Source organism: Lutra lutra, chromosome X (genome assembly GCF_902655055.1).
Source record: "Lutra lutra chromosome X, mLutLut1.2, whole genome shotgun sequence".
In the NCBI taxonomy this organism is placed as follows: Eukaryota; Metazoa; Chordata; class Mammalia; order Carnivora; family Mustelidae; genus Lutra; species Lutra lutra.
The window spans coordinates 99,549,771-99,568,132 of NC_062296.1; the positions used below are offsets into that span (position 1 = coordinate 99,549,771).

At 63.5% G+C, this 18,362-nt stretch overlaps 2 protein-coding genes across 9 annotated transcripts in view; one reads left to right on the forward strand and one right to left on the reverse strand.

The window, feature by feature from the left end:
- PPP2R3B (protein phosphatase 2 regulatory subunit B''beta) overlaps positions 1-15,915 on the forward strand; it is a 45,053-nt gene extending 29,138 nt beyond the window's left edge. For all 3 annotated transcript variants that reach the window (XM_047716609.1, XM_047716610.1, XM_047716611.1), the window contains exons 3-13: positions 1,797-1,900; positions 2,186-2,288; positions 3,919-3,993; positions 4,442-4,528; positions 5,369-5,525; positions 7,368-7,416; positions 8,120-8,209; positions 8,422-8,597; positions 11,603-11,721; positions 11,791-11,897; positions 15,150-15,915. In XM_047716609.1, the coding sequence (XP_047572565.1) occupies positions 1,797-1,900; positions 2,186-2,288; positions 3,919-3,993; positions 4,442-4,528; positions 5,369-5,525; positions 7,368-7,416; positions 8,120-8,209; positions 8,422-8,597; positions 11,603-11,721; positions 11,791-11,897; positions 15,150-15,300 (1,218 nt within the window). In that variant the 3' untranslated portion in view covers positions 15,301-15,915. The remainder of the gene's footprint in view (positions 1-1,796; positions 1,901-2,185; positions 2,289-3,918; positions 3,994-4,441; positions 4,529-5,368; positions 5,526-7,367; positions 7,417-8,119; positions 8,210-8,421; positions 8,598-11,602; positions 11,722-11,790; positions 11,898-15,149) is intronic.
- LOC125092239 (cohesin subunit SA-2-like) overlaps positions 15,825-18,362 on the reverse strand; it is a 59,133-nt gene continuing 56,595 nt past the window's right edge. For all 6 annotated transcript variants that reach the window (XM_047716604.1, XM_047716606.1, XM_047716607.1 and 3 more), the window contains 2 exons: positions 17,827-17,917; positions 15,825-17,081 (listed from right to left, as the gene is read on the reverse strand). In XM_047716604.1, the coding sequence (XP_047572560.1) occupies positions 17,067-17,081; positions 17,827-17,917 (106 nt within the window). In that variant the 3' untranslated portion in view covers positions 15,825-17,066. The remainder of the gene's footprint in view (positions 17,082-17,826; positions 17,918-18,362) is intronic.

Below are 18,362 nucleotides of genomic sequence, written 5' to 3' on the forward strand. Positions count from 1 at the left end.
GGAGCGAGCCGTGCTGTGCTCCCTCTTTGCTCCCCGGTTTGTGTCGTGGGGTCCGAGTGTGTCACAGTGCAGGGTTTCTGTCCTGTGTCCCCTGACGTGGGCCTGCATCCGTCGGTGATGCTGCCACATGCATACCGGTCCCCGACACCCCTGACTGTCACCTGACCTCCGTTCCGTTCTCGTACTGCCTCGTGGAGATGGCAGATACCCCGGAAGGCGGGGACTCAGCCCCCCGGGCTGCTCCATTTCTGACACCTGTCCCCAATCCCAGGTAGTCACCGTGGCACTGAGCAACTGTCGCGGACCCCAGGGGTTCGCACATCCCTCCTTGGGGAGGATAGAGCTGCACGGTCAGGGGAAGAGGCACACGGGGTGAGCGCTGGGAGGGTCCCGGGCATCGGACGCCCCCCCCACCCCCCATGCCCAGACGCATCCCACACCCGGAAACTCTGCGCCCCTCGTCTTTACTTCCACGTAGGCCTCCCCGTGTCGCCCCAATGCATCACAATCCCGGTGTCCAGTCGCCGCCTCCACAGAGGGTGGCACGGGGCTGGACGTCCCCAGCGTCTCGGCATCTCGGCCTTCCTGCTGCCCAGGGCCACCTCGTTAGGACGGCAGAAGGACCTGTCAGCCCGCACAGCCCGCGGGAGTCAGGAGCTCTGGGTTCGGAACCGCAGGGAAAGACCCAGTGTCCGAACAGGGGATCCGAGCAGTCCCGTCTCGCAGGGAAGTAGGAGGGTCTCAGACTCGCTGTGCCGGGAGGCGGAGCAGAGACCAGTGTTGGTGTTTGTTACGTCGCCCACGACGGTGTAGCGGATGCTGTGTACGAGGACCCCGGCCCGAGAGGCCACGGGCGGCCCGATGCCCCTTACGCCGCGTTCTGGGAGCGGGAGCCACGGGCGTCAGACGGGCTTGCTGGGTGTGCAGAGTTAGGTACGCGGGCATCGGCGGTGACACGCCCCTCCTCGCAGTGGGGACAGACGCACGGTTCAGGCATCAGCGTGCAGTCTGCAAGGAGGAGATCCTTCTGTGTGCATTCTGTAAAACCGATAGAAAGCTAAATCCCACTATGCTGCACTCCCCTGCAGTGACGATTTGTCCTCTGTACAAGCTCTGCTTTTCTGTGTCTTGCGTGGAAGCGCTCACGTTTCCCGTTCACTTCAGGAGATTAACCGCAAGTCCTGAATGGCAATGTAGGGCAGCACCAAAGCCTTCCAGCTGTCGGATGGTTGGGACCCGGGTCTGCCGGCACATCCTGGGGACTCGCCCACGGAGGGCCCCTTTACGGGACGGTGCCGAGAGCCTTGTGTGTGTGGACCCCTTCGGGGACCGGCATGTGGAGCCACAAGGGGCCACGGTGCCGTCACCACCAGTCCTGCCCGCTGTGAGTGTCCACACACGCGCATGACCACCGCCCAGAGCGTGGCGCCCCGTGTTCCTGGCTCCCTGGGGGTTCTCTTCGGCCCACTCCAGGTCACTGCTCTAGGTCAGCAGCCCGTGCTCTGGCTGGTGTCCTGGTTCGCCTGTCACGACTCGGGCACGGGTGTCCTCCCGCGCAGCGCAGCGTCTGTGAAAGTGTTCCACACCGGCGTGGGGCGCTGCTCTGTCGCTTGTGCCCAAAACACGTGCGTGGTTGTGATGGCCACAGTTTATTCCGCGATGTGGCCCCAAACCGCCACCCTCAGAGGGCGTGGATCTGCCTGTGTTCGTTCAGCGCCGTGCTCGTGGACGCCTGGGCGCTTGCATCGGGGTCCGGGAGGCGCTGATGGCCGGCCCGCTGTGCCCCTCTGCTGCAGGCCTGTGGCTGCCCGCTCTACTGGAAGGGGCCGCTGTTCTGCAGTGCCGGGGGAGAGCGCACGGGGGCCGTCTCTGTCCACAAGTTCATTGCCATGTGGAGAAAGTGAGTCTCGGGCCTGCACGCTGGGGGCGGGTGCCGGGAGGGGAGGCGTGTCCCCAGCCCTGCATGTCCCAGGGCAGCTGCCGCTTCACGGGCTCACGCTGCTGTGGCCGAGATGGCGGGAGGATGGAGCTGAGCCCGAGGGCACGTGGCTGGGTGTCCTGTCCCCTCCCGCGCCAGCGCGTGATCACGCTCGTCATGGGCCCGTGCCCGCCCCGTCACCCGCGTTGGGAGCAGCCTCGCGGGTCTCGTGCGTGGGCGCCGTTGGGACGTCCTCCGCCCTTGCAGGGTCCTCCAGAACTGTCACGACGACGCGGCCAAGTTCGTCCACCTGCTCATGAGTCCCGGCGCGAACTACCTGGTGCAGGAGGACTTCATCCCCTTCTTACAGGTGCGTCTGCGCCGCATGCCGCTCCCCTCCTCTGGGCCCGCCCCCATCTGCACCACACAGAAGCCAGAGGTCGGGCTCCCTTACCTCAGTCCTGCTTCCCACAGAGGTGGCTCAGGGACCAGCGCCTCGTGAGTGTGATGGGACCACGTGTGCCACACAGCATAGGTGTGTGTGAGCGGAAGGACCCCGTGTGCCACGTGGTATAGGCGTGTGAGTGGAAAAGACACCATGTGCCACGCGGTGCAGGTGTGTGTGAGCGGAGGGGCCACGTGTGCCCCACGGTGCAGGTGTGTGTGAGCGGAGGGACCCCGTGTGCCATGCGGTGCAGGTGTGTGTGAGCGGATGGGCCACGTGTGCCCCGCGGTGCAGGTGTGTGTGAGCGGAGGGGCCACGTGTGCCACGCGGTGCAGGTGTGTGTGAGCGGAGGGACCCCGTGTGCCACGCGGTATAGGTGTGTGTGAGCGGAGGGACCCCGTGTGCCACGCGGTGCAGGTGTGTGTGAGCGGAGGGACCCCGTGTGCCACGCGGTGCAGGTGTGTGTGAGCGGAGGGACCCCGTGTGCCACGTGGTATAGGCGTGTGAGTGGAAGGACACCATGTGCCACGCGGTATAGGTGTGTGTGAGTGGATGGGCCACGTGTGCCACGCGGTGCAGGTGTGTGTAGCGGAGGGGCCACGTGTGCCACGCGGTGCAGGTGTGTGTGAGCGGAGGGGCCACGTGTGCCACGCGGTATAGGTGTGTGTGAGCGGATGGGCCACGTGTGCCACGCGGTGCAGGTGTGTGTGAGCGGATGGGCCACGTGTGCCACGCGGTGCAGGTGTGTGTGAGCGGATGGGCCACGTGTGCCACGCGGTGCAGGTGTGTGTGAGCGGAGGGACCCCGTGTGCCACGCGGTATAGGTGTGTGTGAGCGGAGGGGCCACGTGTGCCACGCGGTGCAGGTGTGTGTGAGCGGAGGGGCCACGTGTGCCCCGCGGTGCAGGTGTGTGTGAGTGGAGGGGCCACGTGTGCCACGCGGTGCAGGTGTGTGTGAGCGGAGGGGCCACGTGTGCCACGTGGTATAGGTGTGTGAGTGGCGGGACCACGTGCAGCTTCAGAGCATGAGGCCACAGAGACAGGGGACTCCAGCCCCGGCTGTGTCATCTGATGCGTTAAAAGAGGCTGTGGCATTCCGGAACATTCTGTGCCTCCCTTCAGGCCGAGGGCATCGTTGCACAGACGGAGAGCGTCGAGGACGGACGGTCTTTTGTTCTCAGATCGTCTGTGCCACTGTTCTGAGTGCCGGGGTTATTCCAGCACATGTGACCTAAAGGCCGTGTGACCGTAGCGTGTAAACCGAGGGCATTTAAAACCTCCCTGGCGACCTCGGCGCGGGCCCTTGTGTCTTCACACGCATTGAGTCCCGGTCAGCGGTCGGAGATCACGGGGCTCGCTGTCGTGGACCGGGGCCGTGCGGGTTTCACAGCCTCACTCCCCCGGGCTCTACCCTGTGAGCGGCCGTGGGGCCGGAGGGACCCGTGCGCAGCAGTCCCGTCCCTGGGGAGGTGGCAGGGGCTGGTGATGGACACGGGGGCCCGTGCTCGGCGGGCGCCATGCGAGTCCCCGAGTACCGTCGTATGTTCCGTGTGCAGGACGTGGTGAACACACATCCGGGCTTGGCCTTCCTGAAGGAGGCGTCCGAGTTCCACTCTCGCTACATCACTACTGTGAGTACACGGTGCGGCCGGCGGCCTCGGGCCCCCATTCCTGCCCCGGCACCCACAGGAACGAGCGGCCTGGGCCTCGGGCCGTGGCCCATCTGGACCCCGATGTTCTCACCCACGAATGAGATGTTGGCCGCGCCTGACGAGCGGGGCTGAGCACGGGGTCTTGAGAGGCGGGTGGCCTGGGTCTGAGCCCATGCGTCTGGACGTCCGTTTGCAGCACGGGGCGGGGGTGGGGGGGATGTCCCGGAGAGCCGTGTGCTCTCCCTCCCTGGGGGCTGCTGCCACTCAGCCTGGGACCCCGTCTGGGCTCTCGGGAACGATGTGGCCGCGCTTCGGGCCATGAGGTTCAGAAGCACTTGCGCCCACAGCCCAAGTGTCCGGCACGCGCAGAACGGGTGCCGCGCCTCACTGTTCCCCGGTGCTCTGCTGATGGCCCTCCCTCCTGCAGGTGACACAGAGGATCTTCTACTCCGTGAACAGGTCCTGGTCGGGGAGGATCACGTGCGCAGAGCTCCGCAGGAGCACCTTCCTGCAGGTGGGCGGCCGGCCGGCGGGCACGTGGGCCTCCGTGCGTCCCCACCCCCGTCCGCCCGCCTTCCTGTCCGCCCTCCTCCGTCTTCGGTCCGGTGGTCCCTCCGCCACCCTCCGCTGTGGACCGTCCACCCCACCCTCTACCCGTCCATCCACCCTCCACCCCACACCATCTGTCCTGCGTCCTGCGTCCTTCTCCATTTGTCCTGCGTCCTGTCTTCTGCTCTCTCCCGTCCGTTCTCCGTGTTCTCTCTTCCAGTCTCTTCCGTTCCTTCTCCATCCTTTTGTTTCCACTTGTCTGTTCCCATCCTCCGTGCTCTTCTGCTGCGACCTTCTCTTTGTCTCCTGTCCTTCTCCTCTCGCTCTCTATCCCGTCTTCCACTCTCTTCCATCTGTCTTCCATCCGTCACCCGTTGGTGCCCCGCTCTCCATCCTTCCGTTCTCCACCCTCCTCTCTCCGTCTGTACCCATCGACCCACCCATCCTGCAGGAGAAATGGCCCCTCGGCCGTGGGGAGCAAGGTGTCCTCTTCACTCAGGTTCGGTGCTCATGTGGGCAGTCGCGAGGAGGACGGCCGTCCGCCCACGTAAGGAGGCCCGAGGCCGTGAGAGGCTCGGCACTGGCAGGGCTGCCGCGTGTCGCCAACAGTACGCGGGCTGAGTCTCGGGCACAGCCCTGATGGCAGTGCGCTCCCGACCTGGGCGCTGTGCTCCCGACCTGGGCGCTGTGCTCCCAGCCCCAGGCCTGGCTTGACCGGTTCTGGGCTCTCCAGGGACACCTGGGAGGTCCCACCCGCAGGAGACCCAGCTGCCGTGACAAACAGTCTGTTGGGTTTGTTTTGCAGAACGTGGCGCTCTTGGAAGAGGAAGCGGACATCAATCAGCTGACAGAGTACTTCTCCTACGAGCATTTCTATGTCATTTACTGCAAGTTCTGGGAGCTGGACACGGACCACGACCTTCTCATCGATTCCCAGGACCTGGCCCGGCACAATGACCATGGTGAGTGTGCGGCCTGTGTGGGACAAGGGGACCGACGAGAGCCGGCCCCTCAGGCGCCCCGCCCTGTCCAGTACCACCGGCCATGGCCAGCTCTCCGGCACTGGACTGTTCCTGCACGACGTACATATGGGAGACGCAGGCTGCACACGCACGAGACACGGGAGGGACAGGGACACACGTGGGACGTGCAGGACACACAAGATGGGCACAGACATGGGTCACGATACACACGGGAGACAGAGGCACACGCGCGGGGTGCTGACCCGCCTGCATAAGGAGGCTCCAGCTGTACGAGCGCTGGTGCCGCGGGGTTGCCTGCGGCAGCCAGGCTGAGGCTGGGGTGCGACCCTGACCTGGGTGTTGTGACCGGAAGGCAGGCGGAGGAGGTCAGAGCTGACGCCATCCCGTGCAGCCCAGAGGCAGGTCTCCGTGGAGGAGCCGTGTGTTCAGTGTTGGCATGTGTGCATCCGGGCGAGCAGTCCCGGTCTCTGCGGCTGCTGTGACGGGGGCCCAAAGGGTCAGCAGAGAATCCTCAGAGCATCCAGAGTCGAGGACTTTGTGCACCGTGTCCCGGGAGGGCTGTACGGGAGTTTGCGGAAGGGCTTGTAAGCAGTGGCCACAGCCCGGGCCTCCCGCGACAGGAACGCACCCTCCCCCAGCTCCGGGGACCAGAGGCTGAGATCCAGGCGGGGCAGGGCCGTGTCCCAGGGGAGGGTCCTGCCAGCTTCTGGGGCTCCAGGCGTCCCTGGGCCTGTGGACGCTGCCCTCCCATCTCTGCCTCCGTCTTCCCGTGGCTTCTCCTCTGTGTCTCTGTCTCCTCCTACGAGAAACGCTGGATTTAGGGCCTCCCTGATGCAGGATGGGGTCATCTCAGGGCTTTCTCTGAATCACATCTGCAAAGACCTGTTTCCATTCAAGGCCGCACGTCCGGGTCCCAGGAATCAGGATTTGGACGTGGTTTTCTGGGGAGGCACAATTCAGCCTGTTGTGACACGCAGTCATTTTGTATCCGGGTGACATCCATTACGGTGTAGGATGCGTTGGGAGATGTGGAAAGAGACTGTCTTCGTTCCTCCGTCTTGTGGGTGCCGGGCTTGGTGTGCACCGAGCTGTGTCCCTCCAGAATTGAGTCGCTGGAGGCGCGTTCTCCGGGTCTCCAGAACGGGACCGGAAGTGCCAGTGGGGTCTTTAAAGAGGTGATTACGGTAGAACGAGGTCAGTAAGTGGCCCTGATCTCCTAGGACGGGGGTCTCACAAGAAGAGGATGGGGACACAGACACACACGGAGGGACGACGATCGCGTGAGGACGCGGGGAGCACCCGGGGTCTGCACGGCCCGGAGCGAGGCCTCGGGAGAGCCCGCCTCGGCCCCGCCTGGGTCTCAGACTCCCCGCCCCCCCGGGACGAGGAGAAGATACGCCTGTGTTGTCTGAGCTGCCCCGTCGGGGTGCTCTGTGACGGCTGCGCCCGCGGACCGACGCGGTGCTTTTCCCTTCTCGTTTGTCCGCTTGTAGTCACACACATTTGCTGTGACCGCAAAGCGAGCGCGTTTCAGGCGGAGCATCTGAGAGCGTGACTCCGCGCGTCACCCTGCCTCTGTCTCCGTGCTCCCAGGGCAGTTTTCACTCTGCCGCTCTGACTGGGCTCCGTCGTGGGGACGGGAAAGCTGTGGGCAGCGCCCCGGGGGGGACACACGCGGGACAGGAGGTTCCCTGGGTGCCACCCCCCAGGGCTGGGGCTTGGCGTCTCAGAGCCGCCCTGCCCTGCCAGTCCTGAGCGCCGGCTGCTGGGCCCCGGCCGCGGGTGTGTGCGGGCGGCTCACGCCTGACTCTGTCTCTGCAGCCATATCCACCAGGATGATCGAGAGGATATTTTCGGGGGCTGTGACGAGGTACGTCTTGAGGTCGTCGTCTTGTGGTTGTGGCCGGTGTTCTGTGCCTGAGTCCGGTTCTGTCTCACTCGTTCCATAATGTGAGCTGCTTGTCGAGGGCGAGTGCCGTTGTCACCGCAGGTCGTGAGGGGGACACACGTGACAAGGACTTTGTCACACGAGGTCATAAATAAGGCAGGATACGTGCTACTGTCACGTGAGGTCACAGTGGAGGACATCTTTGTCACAGGAGGTTATTATGAAGGGAGACACGTGCCATTGTCACACAAGCTCATAAGGGGAGATGCAGCTTTGTCATGTGATGTCATTGGGGGACACCCAGAGTTCTGTTACACCAGATTGTAAATAAGGGAACATACCTCTTTGTCATGTGAGGTCATAAGAACGGGGGGCAAACACCATTCTTCATGAGGTCATCAGTAAGGGGTGGGGGAGGACCGGCCCCACGTTGGTGGGTCATGTCAGGCCCTGGGCGTCTGAGGGGGCCCTGGAGTAGGGGCATCGGAGGCCATGAGGCAGCTGTGACTGAGGCCACAGAAGCCACCCCCGCCCCGTCTGCAGTCCCAGGGCAACCTCTGCAGGCCTTCCCCAAGCAGGAGCCCGGCGTGGGACAGGGCCAGACGCAGGGAGGTGAGCGGGGTCTCTCACCTCACCTTCTCCTCCCGACGTATGTTCTGTCTGTTGGTCTCCACCCTGAACCCAGGGGCAGAAAAGTCCAGAAAGAAGGAAAAATAAGCTACGCTGACTTTGTTTGGTTTTTGATCTCTGAAGAAGACAAAAAAACTCCAACCAGGTACGTATGTGATGGCTGTCCCGGTACAGCAGTTGGAGGCCGAGGGCTAGCGGCTGTCCCTGAGCATGGGCGCCACCAGGGGTCCATCCAGGCAAGGCCGGTCCCAGGCAGGGTCCACACTGGGCAGGGCTGGCCTGGATGGCGTCCTCCCTGGGTGCAGTGAGGCCCAGTGGGTTCAGTCCCCAGCTGGCGCTGACCGCCTGTGACCGCAGCATCGAGTACTGGTTCCGCTGCATGGACCTGGATGGGGACGGCGCGCTGTCCATGTTCGAGCTGGAGTACTTCTATGAGGAGCAGTGCCGCAGGCTGGACAGCATGGCCATCGAGGCCCTGCCCTTCGAGGACTGCCTCTGCCAGATGCTGGACCTGGTGAAGCCGCAGAGCGAAGGTAATGTTCCTGGAAATGGAACGCCCCATGTGAGGGGATGACCCCTCATGAGGGAACGTAGCCATGTGAGGGGATCTGTCTGAGGTGATTACTCACTGTGAGCTGCGATGTCCCCTCACGTGAGGGACTCGTCGTGTGAGGAGATGTACCCCCGTGATGGGATTTGCCCGTGTGAGGGGAACACATCATGTGAAATGTGTCCCTGTGTTAGGGGACATATCATGTGAGGTGATTTTTCTCCCTATGAGCTATGATGCCCCCCATGTGAGATGTTCCCCTTTGTGAGGGGACACATTGTGTGAGGTGGTTCCCCCATGTGAGAAGATGTGTGTGTGAGGTAACATGTCATGTGAGATGTCCCCATCTGAGGGTCACGTAATGTGAGGTGATCTCCCTTCCCCCTCATGAGATGTGATGATGTGATGTCACCCCATGTGAGGGGATGTCCTCCTGTATGAGGGGACACATCATGAGGTGATTTTCCCTGTGAGATGCGATGCCCTCTCCCTTGTGAGATGTCCCCCTGTGTGAGATGTCCTCATGTAGGGAGGACACATCCTTTGAGGTGATTGCCCTTCCCCCATGAAATGTAATGCCATGTGTGAGGAGATGTCCCCCTGTGTGAGGTGACAAAATGTGAGAGAATGTCCCTGTGTGAGGAGACACATAATGTGAGGTGATCTCCCCCCCGCCCCGTCCCCATGAGATGTGATGCTCTTCCGTGAGGGGATGTCCCTGTGTGAGGGGACATGTCTTGTGAGGTGATTTTCCCCTGTGAGCTGTGATGCCCCCTCATATGAGATGTTCCTCTTGTGAGGTGACACATCGTGTGAGGTGATTTTCCTCCTCTGAGATGTGATGCTGCCTCCCTCTATGTGAGAAGTCCTCTTGTGTGGAGAAATGTAATGTGAGGTGATGTCCCCCTCCCCATGAGATATGATGTCCCCCTGTGTGAGGGGACATGTAATGTGAGGTGATCTCCCCTTGCCTCCGTGAGATGTGATGCTCCCCCCATTTGAGGGGATGTCCTCCTGTGTGAGGGGACACATTGAGTGAGGTGGTTCTCCCTGTGAGCTCTGATGCCCCCTCATGTGAGACCTCCCCTTTGTGAGGGGACACATCATGTGAGGTGATTTCTCCTCCCCCATGAAATGTGATGCCTTGTGTGAGATGTCCTATGTGAGGAGACAGGTTGTGTGAGAGGGCACGTAATGTGAGGTGATCTCCTTCCTCCTCCATAAGATGTGATATGATGTTACCCCATGTGAGGGGTTGTCCTCCTGTATGAGGGGACACATGAGATGCGATGCCCTCCCCCTTGTGAGATGTCCCCCTGTATGAGTTGTCCTCCTGTGAGGGGGACACGTTGTGTGAGGTGATTTCCCTTCCCCCATGAAATGTAATGCCCTGTGTGGGGAGATGTCCCCCTGTGTGAGGAGACACAATGTGAGAGGATGTCCCTGTGTGAGGGTGACACCTCATGTGAGATGTCCCCCTGTGTGAGGGGACACATAATATGAAGCGATCTCCCCCCTCCATGAGATGTGATGCTCCTCCGTGAGGGGATGTCCCTGTGTGAGGGGGACACATAATGTGAGGTGATCTCTATCCTCTGCCCCTGTGAGATGTGATGTGATGCCCTCCCAACGTGAGGGAATGTTCTTGCGTGTGAGGGGACACATCGTGTGAGGTGATTTCTCCCAGTGGCTGTGATGTCACCCCCCCCATATGAGATGTCCTCTGTGTAAGGGGGAACCCAAGGAGACATTCCCGTGGTATTGTGTCCCTACCTGCGTGAGGCTAAGTCCCCTCTGCAAGATGTGAGGGGCATCCCATGTGAGATGTGCTCGTGTGAGGGGATCCCCCCCGTGTGAGATGTCCCCCTGTGGTACGCCCGCATGTAAGGGATACCCCGTGTGATGGGATGTTCTTCCTGTAAGATGGGATGCCTCTGTGTGAGGGCACATTTCCCTTAAGTGAGGGGATTCTGTCATATAAGGAGATGTCCCCATGTGAGGTGTGATACCCCGTGTGAGAGACACCCTTGTGAAAGGACATGCACTCAGGAAATGAACATCCCTACTCTGAGTTGGTGATGGGGGTGATGGGGAGGTCTGGTACCAACCATATTGTCACAAGACCCCACTCAGGACTGGGTGAGCTGGTGTCATGTGTGACATGAGCACCCTTGTTTACCGGTGGTGGTCACTGTTGGGTGTGAAGACAACACAGTGTGTCCCGGCTGTCTCCTGTCTCCTTCAGGCCCCATGTGTCCCGCCTTGGCTCTCACCCGTGCTGAGGGCCCTGTCCTGTTGGGTGCGCATACCCGTCCTGCCAGGGTCAGGAAGGCAGATGTCCCTGACCCCACATCTCCCTGGATTCCCACCTTAGGGACCTCAACCCCAAGTTCCTGGTGTGGGGTGGTGCCATGGGCACCTTTCTCCTTCTCCTCCCCATCCTGGGATCGTACCTGGGATCCTCCTGGCACCCCTCAGCTGAGAAGCCTGTGTCCAGGGAGAGGCCAACTGTGCCACAAGGAGGGACCCCAGGACACTTCAGAGGTCAAAGGGACAGAGGGAGACTTTTCCCAAACTGTGATACCTAGATGAGTGTTGTTTCCACGCTGTGGGATCCTGGTCGGGGGGTATTTATGGTCTTTGAGAGTCGTTCTGGGCACATCCAGGTCCTCCTCCCTAGCGGTGGCTTTCCTCCTGTCCTGCTCCATGATGTGTGCCTGGGTGCCCCCTGGTGGCCAGAGACGGTTCCTGCACTCCGCGTCCTTGTCTGTCTTCTGACCCATTCAGGGGCACACGGGACCCCCCGCTTCTGGCCCACACCGCTCCCCGACTTAGCCTCCCGCCCACACAGGAACCACCTCGTGCGGTGGCCTTAGGCCCAGTTGCGCAGAAAAGACGGTATCGCGCCACGTTCTCTGAGCCGCGTCAGACGCCGATTAGCGCGAGTCCGTCTGGGACTAATCGTCTGAACCGTCTCGTGTCCTGCAGGGAAGATCACCCTCCGGGACCTGAAGAAGTGTAAACTCGCCAACGTGTTCTTTGACACCTTCTTCAACATCGAGAAGTACCTCGACCACGAGCAGAAGGAACAGGTCTCCTTGCTCAGGGTGAGTGTGGCGAGGAGCACGTGGGGTGCCAGCTGCGTCTGCGCCGCGTGACACACGTGTTTTGTCCAGGAGAGCGACAGCGAAGGCCCTGAGCTGTCCGACTGGGAGAAGTATGCGGCCGAGGAGTACGACATCTTGGTGGCCGAGGAGGCTGCAGGGGAGCCGTGGGAGGACGGGTGAGTGTGGGACAGGATGTGGGGACGGCCAGGAGGGACGTGGGTGGTAGGTGGGCAGTGGGCGCCTCCCTTCCCGTGTCCACCTGACTCCCAATGGGCTCAGGCCGGAGATGGTGGCTCGTGGCGGCTGCCTGCCCTCTTCCTTCAGGCGGCGGTGACCTTCACGAGACAAGCGTGGGCAGCTCTGGGTGGGGAGGAGAAGGTGCTGCTGGGTGTCCTGAGTCCCGCAGGAAACCCACACACGCCCGGCTGCGACCTGTGCGTGGGCCCGGCCCCAGAGGGGCTCTGAGAGGCCCCTTCCCGGGGTCCCGGGGGCTGCCGAGCCAGGCCCCAAGTGTGCAGAATCCCCAGAACCCTGGCTGTGAGAGCAGGGGGGCCCGGCCCCGGCCCGTCCCGGGGCTCCTCCGTCCGCCCCTTTCCTGGACACAGATTTGGAGGTGCTGCTGCTCCTCTGCCCCGAGAGCAGGGCCCAGGAGTCCAGCCAGCAGGGCCCGGGGCAGGCCGTGCCGTCAGGCTGCGTGAGGCCTACGGCCCAGAGCCCGGCCCCATCCCCCCGCTAACAGCCCTCCTGCCCACATGCTCCCCTGGGCTCCCTGCCCGCATCATGGCCGGCTCCCTTCTGTCCCGAGCCTTGGGTCACTGGGATCCCGGCTCATCTCATGGCCGGTCCATTCCTCCCACCAACTGCGGGGAATGCTCACAGCCCAGGGCTGGGTCCTGGAGAGCCCGGCTTGGACGACGACCCAACAGACCCCCCCTGCCCCCCCCCCCCAAGAGTCGCCACAGCTGGGAACCTTGTCCTTGCTATTTGCTCGAGACCAATGCAGGGAGCCAGGCCTCGAGGCCCCTTTGCCGCCACCGTCCCCTCCCCCGTGACTGAGTGCATGTGGCATCGACAGGGGTTCCTCCTCCCAGGCCTGTGGCCCGTCCCAGTCCCACTCTCCAGGCCTGGGCCTTCAGGTGCGTACACAGGCCTGGGTTCCGCGGTGGGGACGCAGGTGTCCCACACACTCCTGACGGGCGCTGGTTGCACGCATGTTCTCTGGTGCCTGGGTGGGGGTCACGCAGGGTCAGGTGTGTTTGCACACGTGGAATACAGGCCTGGACTAGGACTGGAGCCCATGGTAGGGCGTCCCCTCCGCCCTCAGGAACGGGACCTCCATGCAGGAGCTCTGGGTTTGGTGGTACAGGGCTGCCTGCTCGGGGATCCCAACCCCCAGCTCCAAGAGGATCTCAAAACGGCAGGGGACACTTGAAGCGACCCCGGGCCCTCCCCACTCAGGTTCAGGGCAGGGGCTGGGCTGGGCTTCGCCTGGCAGTTGTGGTTTTCCTGGACACCGCAGAGGCGGGACCCGCCTTCCCCTCACACAGGCCGTGCCCGCATAACCTGTCGGTGAGCCGCGGCTGTTGGTGGGCGCGTGGGGGACCCGTGTCCTGGCTGAGCAGTTTCCCGGCTCCAGGTGACCCCCCTGCCAGGCCACAGATGTTTGGTGGTTTCTCGTCTGGTTCTGGACAGATGTGAGCAGCGCCGCTGTGAACCACTCCCACCCTGGCCTCGTGTGGACGTGGGTTCTCACGTCTCTGGGCTCCATGCCCAAGGCCGCGGATCATGACGGGACACCTGTAGACCTTCTGCAGAACCCACGCAGTGACGTCCCACGTGGCCGCCCTGGGGACGGTCCTCGCGGTCTGTGGTGGTTGACGGGTCAGCCCGTCCTGGGCGTGGCCCCTTGTGCCCCTTGTGTGTTTGGGTCCTGGCCGCTGTCGGTCCCCCGGGGGTGTGCTGGGTCTTTGTGCTTCTGCGCGTTGGGCCGTCCGCTCTCTCACTGAGGCTTCAGGGCTCCGGGTGCGAGTTCTGTCGGATCCGTGGTTGGCTTTCCCTCTGCATTCGCGGCCCTGTTTGTTGGAATGTGTGTCCGAGACACTGCTCACGTGGATGAGGTTTTAGGTCCCCATCCGCTGCCGCCTCGGACTAGGCCTCTGGTGTCCGGGTCAGTCTGCTGGCCTTGCCCAAACCCACGGCGACGTGGCCCACGATTCAGGGCTTCCCGGTCCACGTCCCAGTCTGTGGCCTGTGCTGAGCTGCCGTGGGGCCTGAGCGAGGGTCCAGGTCCCTCCCCCGGTGCCGGGGCTCCGTCTGGGGCGGAACCACCCACGGGGCCGGCACGTGTGTTTACGGTGAGGCGTGCCTGTGCGGGGTCTCCCGAACGTACCGGGTCTGTTTGCGTTTCCGCAGGAGTCGTGGAATCCGCGTGTGGCTCTCCGGGCGAGGCCCGCGCGCCCAGGGCGGGGTCTCGGGTGGAGGTTGGAGAACGGACTCCCCAGCCCTGCTGGCGGGGGGGTGGGGGGTTCGGACCGGTCTGTGCTCTTCACTAGCCACCCCTACCGGGGTTGCGTCTGTGGCTCCACCGAGACTCGGCAACCCCTGGTCGGATCCCACCGGCGTTCCTTCTCCGGTCATGCCGTCGGTTCCTCGGCCGATACGGCTGATTTCAAGATAAGCTTGTCCATTTGTACAGAACAGCAGGGGAAGGTTCGATTTTTCCAAAATTCCTGGTGGTGTGGAGACGGCCGGTCTCGAAGGTGTCCTCACCCACCAGCGTGTCTCTGTGCTCGGGTCTCGGGCTCTTTGCCTGGACCTGTCTGTCCTTGGTCACGTAAGTGCTTCTTGACACGAGATATGAGAAGGTTTAACCCTGAGATCGTGGTCGTTCGTGGGAAGCGCGCACTGTCACGGCGTGTTGGTCCGTGGCGCGCACGTGTGTCCCACGCACCTGTCGGCCGCGGGGGCATTCGCATCGGTTCTTTGGGACTCCGTGTGGACGGGCGCGTTGCCGGTGAGGACGCCTTCTTGTTCGCCGCCGCGCTTCTAGGACATCCGCGACAGTGCGGGGAGCAAGGGGGCGCGTGTCCTCCTGTGGTTCCCAGTCCTGCACGCAGACGGGTCGTTACCGACCCCACGCTCTGATGGCGGCCCAGAACACACAAACCCCGCTCAGTGTCCAACCCCGTCCACAAACTTGATTTGTGGCCTCGTACCTCATGGCTCCGCGTCTCGTGCTGGAGTCCAGGGAACACTGGCGTCCGAGTGCAGGCACGTTCCTCCTCCTCCCTTCAGGAGGAAGGAACCCGCCAGGGACCGCTTCGGGCCTGGGGCTCCCACGCAGTGACCTCCCAGCCGACTGGGGGCTGCCGGCAGTGTCCCGCCCCGACCGGGACGGCCCCTCCGTGCTCACCGTGTGCTCCTCGCAGGTACGAAGCCGAGCCCAGCCCCGTGGACCAGAAGCTGGGCTCCCTGAGGTCTCCGCTGGCCCAGAGGCCCTTCTTCGAGGCGCCGTCCACCTTGGGCACCGTCGACCTATACGAGTACGTGTGTGAGGACGATGACCTGCCGCCCGCGTGACCTGGCCCCAGAACTGGACGCAGAGCCGCTGCCATGTAAAGAAAAGGACCGTTTGTTCGTTGAGTTTTTATAGAAAATGAAGTAATTTGTATGGGATGAAAAGTTTTTATTTGTCCAACACGGAAGCCGGTCCGGTGGTCATTGACCGTGTGTCCCCACGTGTCCGGCAGGAGATGCCGTCCGTCCGGAAGCCCCTGGCTGGGCCTGGCGGGGAGAGACGTACCGTGTAGGTCCTGAGTGCGCGTGTCTGGAGTCTCACCGGCTCGGCCGGCCGTGTCCTCGGAGGGGAGCTACTGCTGCACAGGGGCAGCCCCGGGGGCGTGAGCCGCGCACCGACCCCCGGGTGTCGGACGGTCCTGTGCCGTTCTCACGCGTCGGTCAGGAACATTCCAGGGGCCCCGGGACCTTCCGTCCGTCCACAGGCGCATCTCCGGGCGCCGCCCCAGCCGCAGCCCTGCACACGGGGTACGGGTCGGAGCACGTCTCGTGCGTACTTACGTTTTCGTGTCAATGTACAAAACGTGTAAAGTTAACTTTTATTTGGTGTGTGTAGCAGTTTAAAAATGTTTTACGAGATCACGTTTGTATTTTCGAATAAAGAATTTAAGGATTTTCTGTGATGGGCTCGGCTCGCCCAGCCCACGACACAGACACAGCACACAGAGATCACAAAGGGCACAGATGCCAGGCAGGGACGCTACTGGGGACAGACGGCAGTGACACCACGGGAGACCACGCCGTGTGCATGGCTCTGGGGCACAGCAAGTCCAGCCGAGGGTCACGGGCCGTGGGGCCCGGAGTGTCTGTCAGGGTGTCCCTCCCGCCGAGCCCTGCCCGCGGGCAACCCATGTTCTCCAGGCCACCGTCAAGGGCTATGCTCCCCCACAGCAGCTGCCACGGTCCCGGGGAGGGGACAGCCAGAGGCACACGTGTCCCTCCTGGACGGCAACCCGCCAGGCCCAGGTCTGCGCAGGCCTGAGCTCCCTAGGCCCACGTCTACACAGAAGACCCCCAGGCCAGGTCTACACAGGGTCCTCCACAGGACGCCCCCACGGGTCCTCCGGCTCCTGAGCCATTCTTGCCCGGGCATGACTGGCCGGAGTCCTCCCCGCGGCCCGGCCTCGCTCTGCATGTCCACTCGGGGCAGCCTCGTGCACGCCGTGGCCCAGAGCTCGGTTTGGCACCAACACGGATCGGAGGCGCGGAGCCCCCAGCACGTCGGGCTCAGCCAATGCGCGTCCTGCCCAGCCCGCGTCGGACGCAGCCAGTTTGTCCGAGCGTGCGGGAGCGGAGCCGACCACCGGCCGCGGGCTGTGGGCACCAGACGCCGGGAATCGCCCAGCCGCGGCATCCTGAGCCGGAAAGGAAGCGCGGACGGTCCGGCCAGAGCCGCGCCACACAGGAGCAAGCCCGCCGGGGGGGCCGGCGCCGTGGTCCACAGTGGACGAGGCGGCTTCCGGGACCTTCCAGCCAAGCACAGGGGTCGCCAGAGAAGCCGCAGGCGGGTAGGCACCTGGTGGGTCGGTTGGGGGGGGGGGTGCGGGCACCCCAGGGGCCCCAGTCCACGGTCACGTGACCCTCTCTCCTCACACGCGGCCGGAGTGCGCAGGTGCGGGAGGCGGGGGTCACTGCCGTCCGCCTGGAGCCCCGGGGGTCTGCGTCAGCCACACCTGGACGCCACGGGCTCCCCAAGCCCAGGAACTCAAGTCGACCACCGAGGAGGAACTTGGAACTGCTGACGGAGTCCCACAGGCCCCGAGTCCTCTTTAGTCCGACGCGCCCTGGGGACGGAGAGGACGACGCTCAGAACCCCAGACACATGGACGGAGAGGTGGATAGCGGTGCACACTGTGGCCAGGCTGGTTCCCACTCAGCGTGGGGTGGGAACACTGGGTGGGCTGCGCAGTGGACGGAGGGCACCAAAGCTTGGCCAGGACGCGGGTGGGCGGGGGACACGGCCTTCTGCTGCCTGAGACCCCAGGCTGACGCACGGACCCTGGCCCCCGGTGTCCATGGGGGGGAACGGGGCTATCCACACGAGGCTGCCGTGCCAGAGCACCGCTCTGAGGGCCGCACCAGATCCGCGGATCTTGGGGGCCAACGGGCAGGAGCCAGATGCCAAGGACCCCAGGGCACCCTAAAACCCAGTGTCCTGAGCCAAGCAGGCCTGGTGATGGGCACCACACCCAGCCTCGGGGCCCCAGCACACCGCGGGAGCCTGGAGACGCAGCCGGCACCTGGGACGGCTCAGGGCCCTGTCTCATCGCAACCCAGCAGCCTCAGACGGTCCACAGGCCACACACCGGGTGAGCTGCCGGACCACAGCCGAATCCCACCACCCCCCGAACGTGCGGACAGACCTGCCTCCACCCACAGTGGGCACAGAGGCCAGTGTCACCCGGGAGACCCATCAGATGGGATGTTCTGCCTTTATACCACCCTGAGAAACGTGGGCCGTGGCAGGAAAGGCAGGCCTGGGCCCCCGCCCCCACGTGGCCACCACCCACAGCCCCAGCCCGCACCAACCTCGTGGACGGAGATGCCCTCCACGTCCACGTCTTCGTTGGAAGAGTTCTCAGAGTCCTCCGATGACAGGAAGTCAACATCAAAGACGTCCCTGCCGGAGACCAAGGGTGGCTGCTTGCCAGGGAGACCAAGATAGGGCCCCAGGCTACGGCAGGGGCCGTGGGAGCCCAAGCCCTGGAGGGAACAGGTGTGTATGGCCCCAGAAAACACAAGACACGGAGAGACATGGACGAGGAACAGCCCTAAGTCACAGGCAACCAGTAACACCTCTAACGCTGTCACATCCCACCCTGCGCCGTGGGCAGTCGTGGACAGTCGTGGGCTGTGCTGGGCAGTTGGTGTGGGGGAGACGAGATGAGTCCCTGGCTACACCCTAGAGCATGACCTTACAGGACAGCAGTCTCTGCACGTGTGCCACACACAACCCTCTGCCTGCCTCAGACCCACACGCACACACGTCATTGCCTCAGACCCATGCGGACCGCCCCCACCTTCAGACCAGCCCCGTCCCTGTCTCAGACCCAAGCGGGACCCAC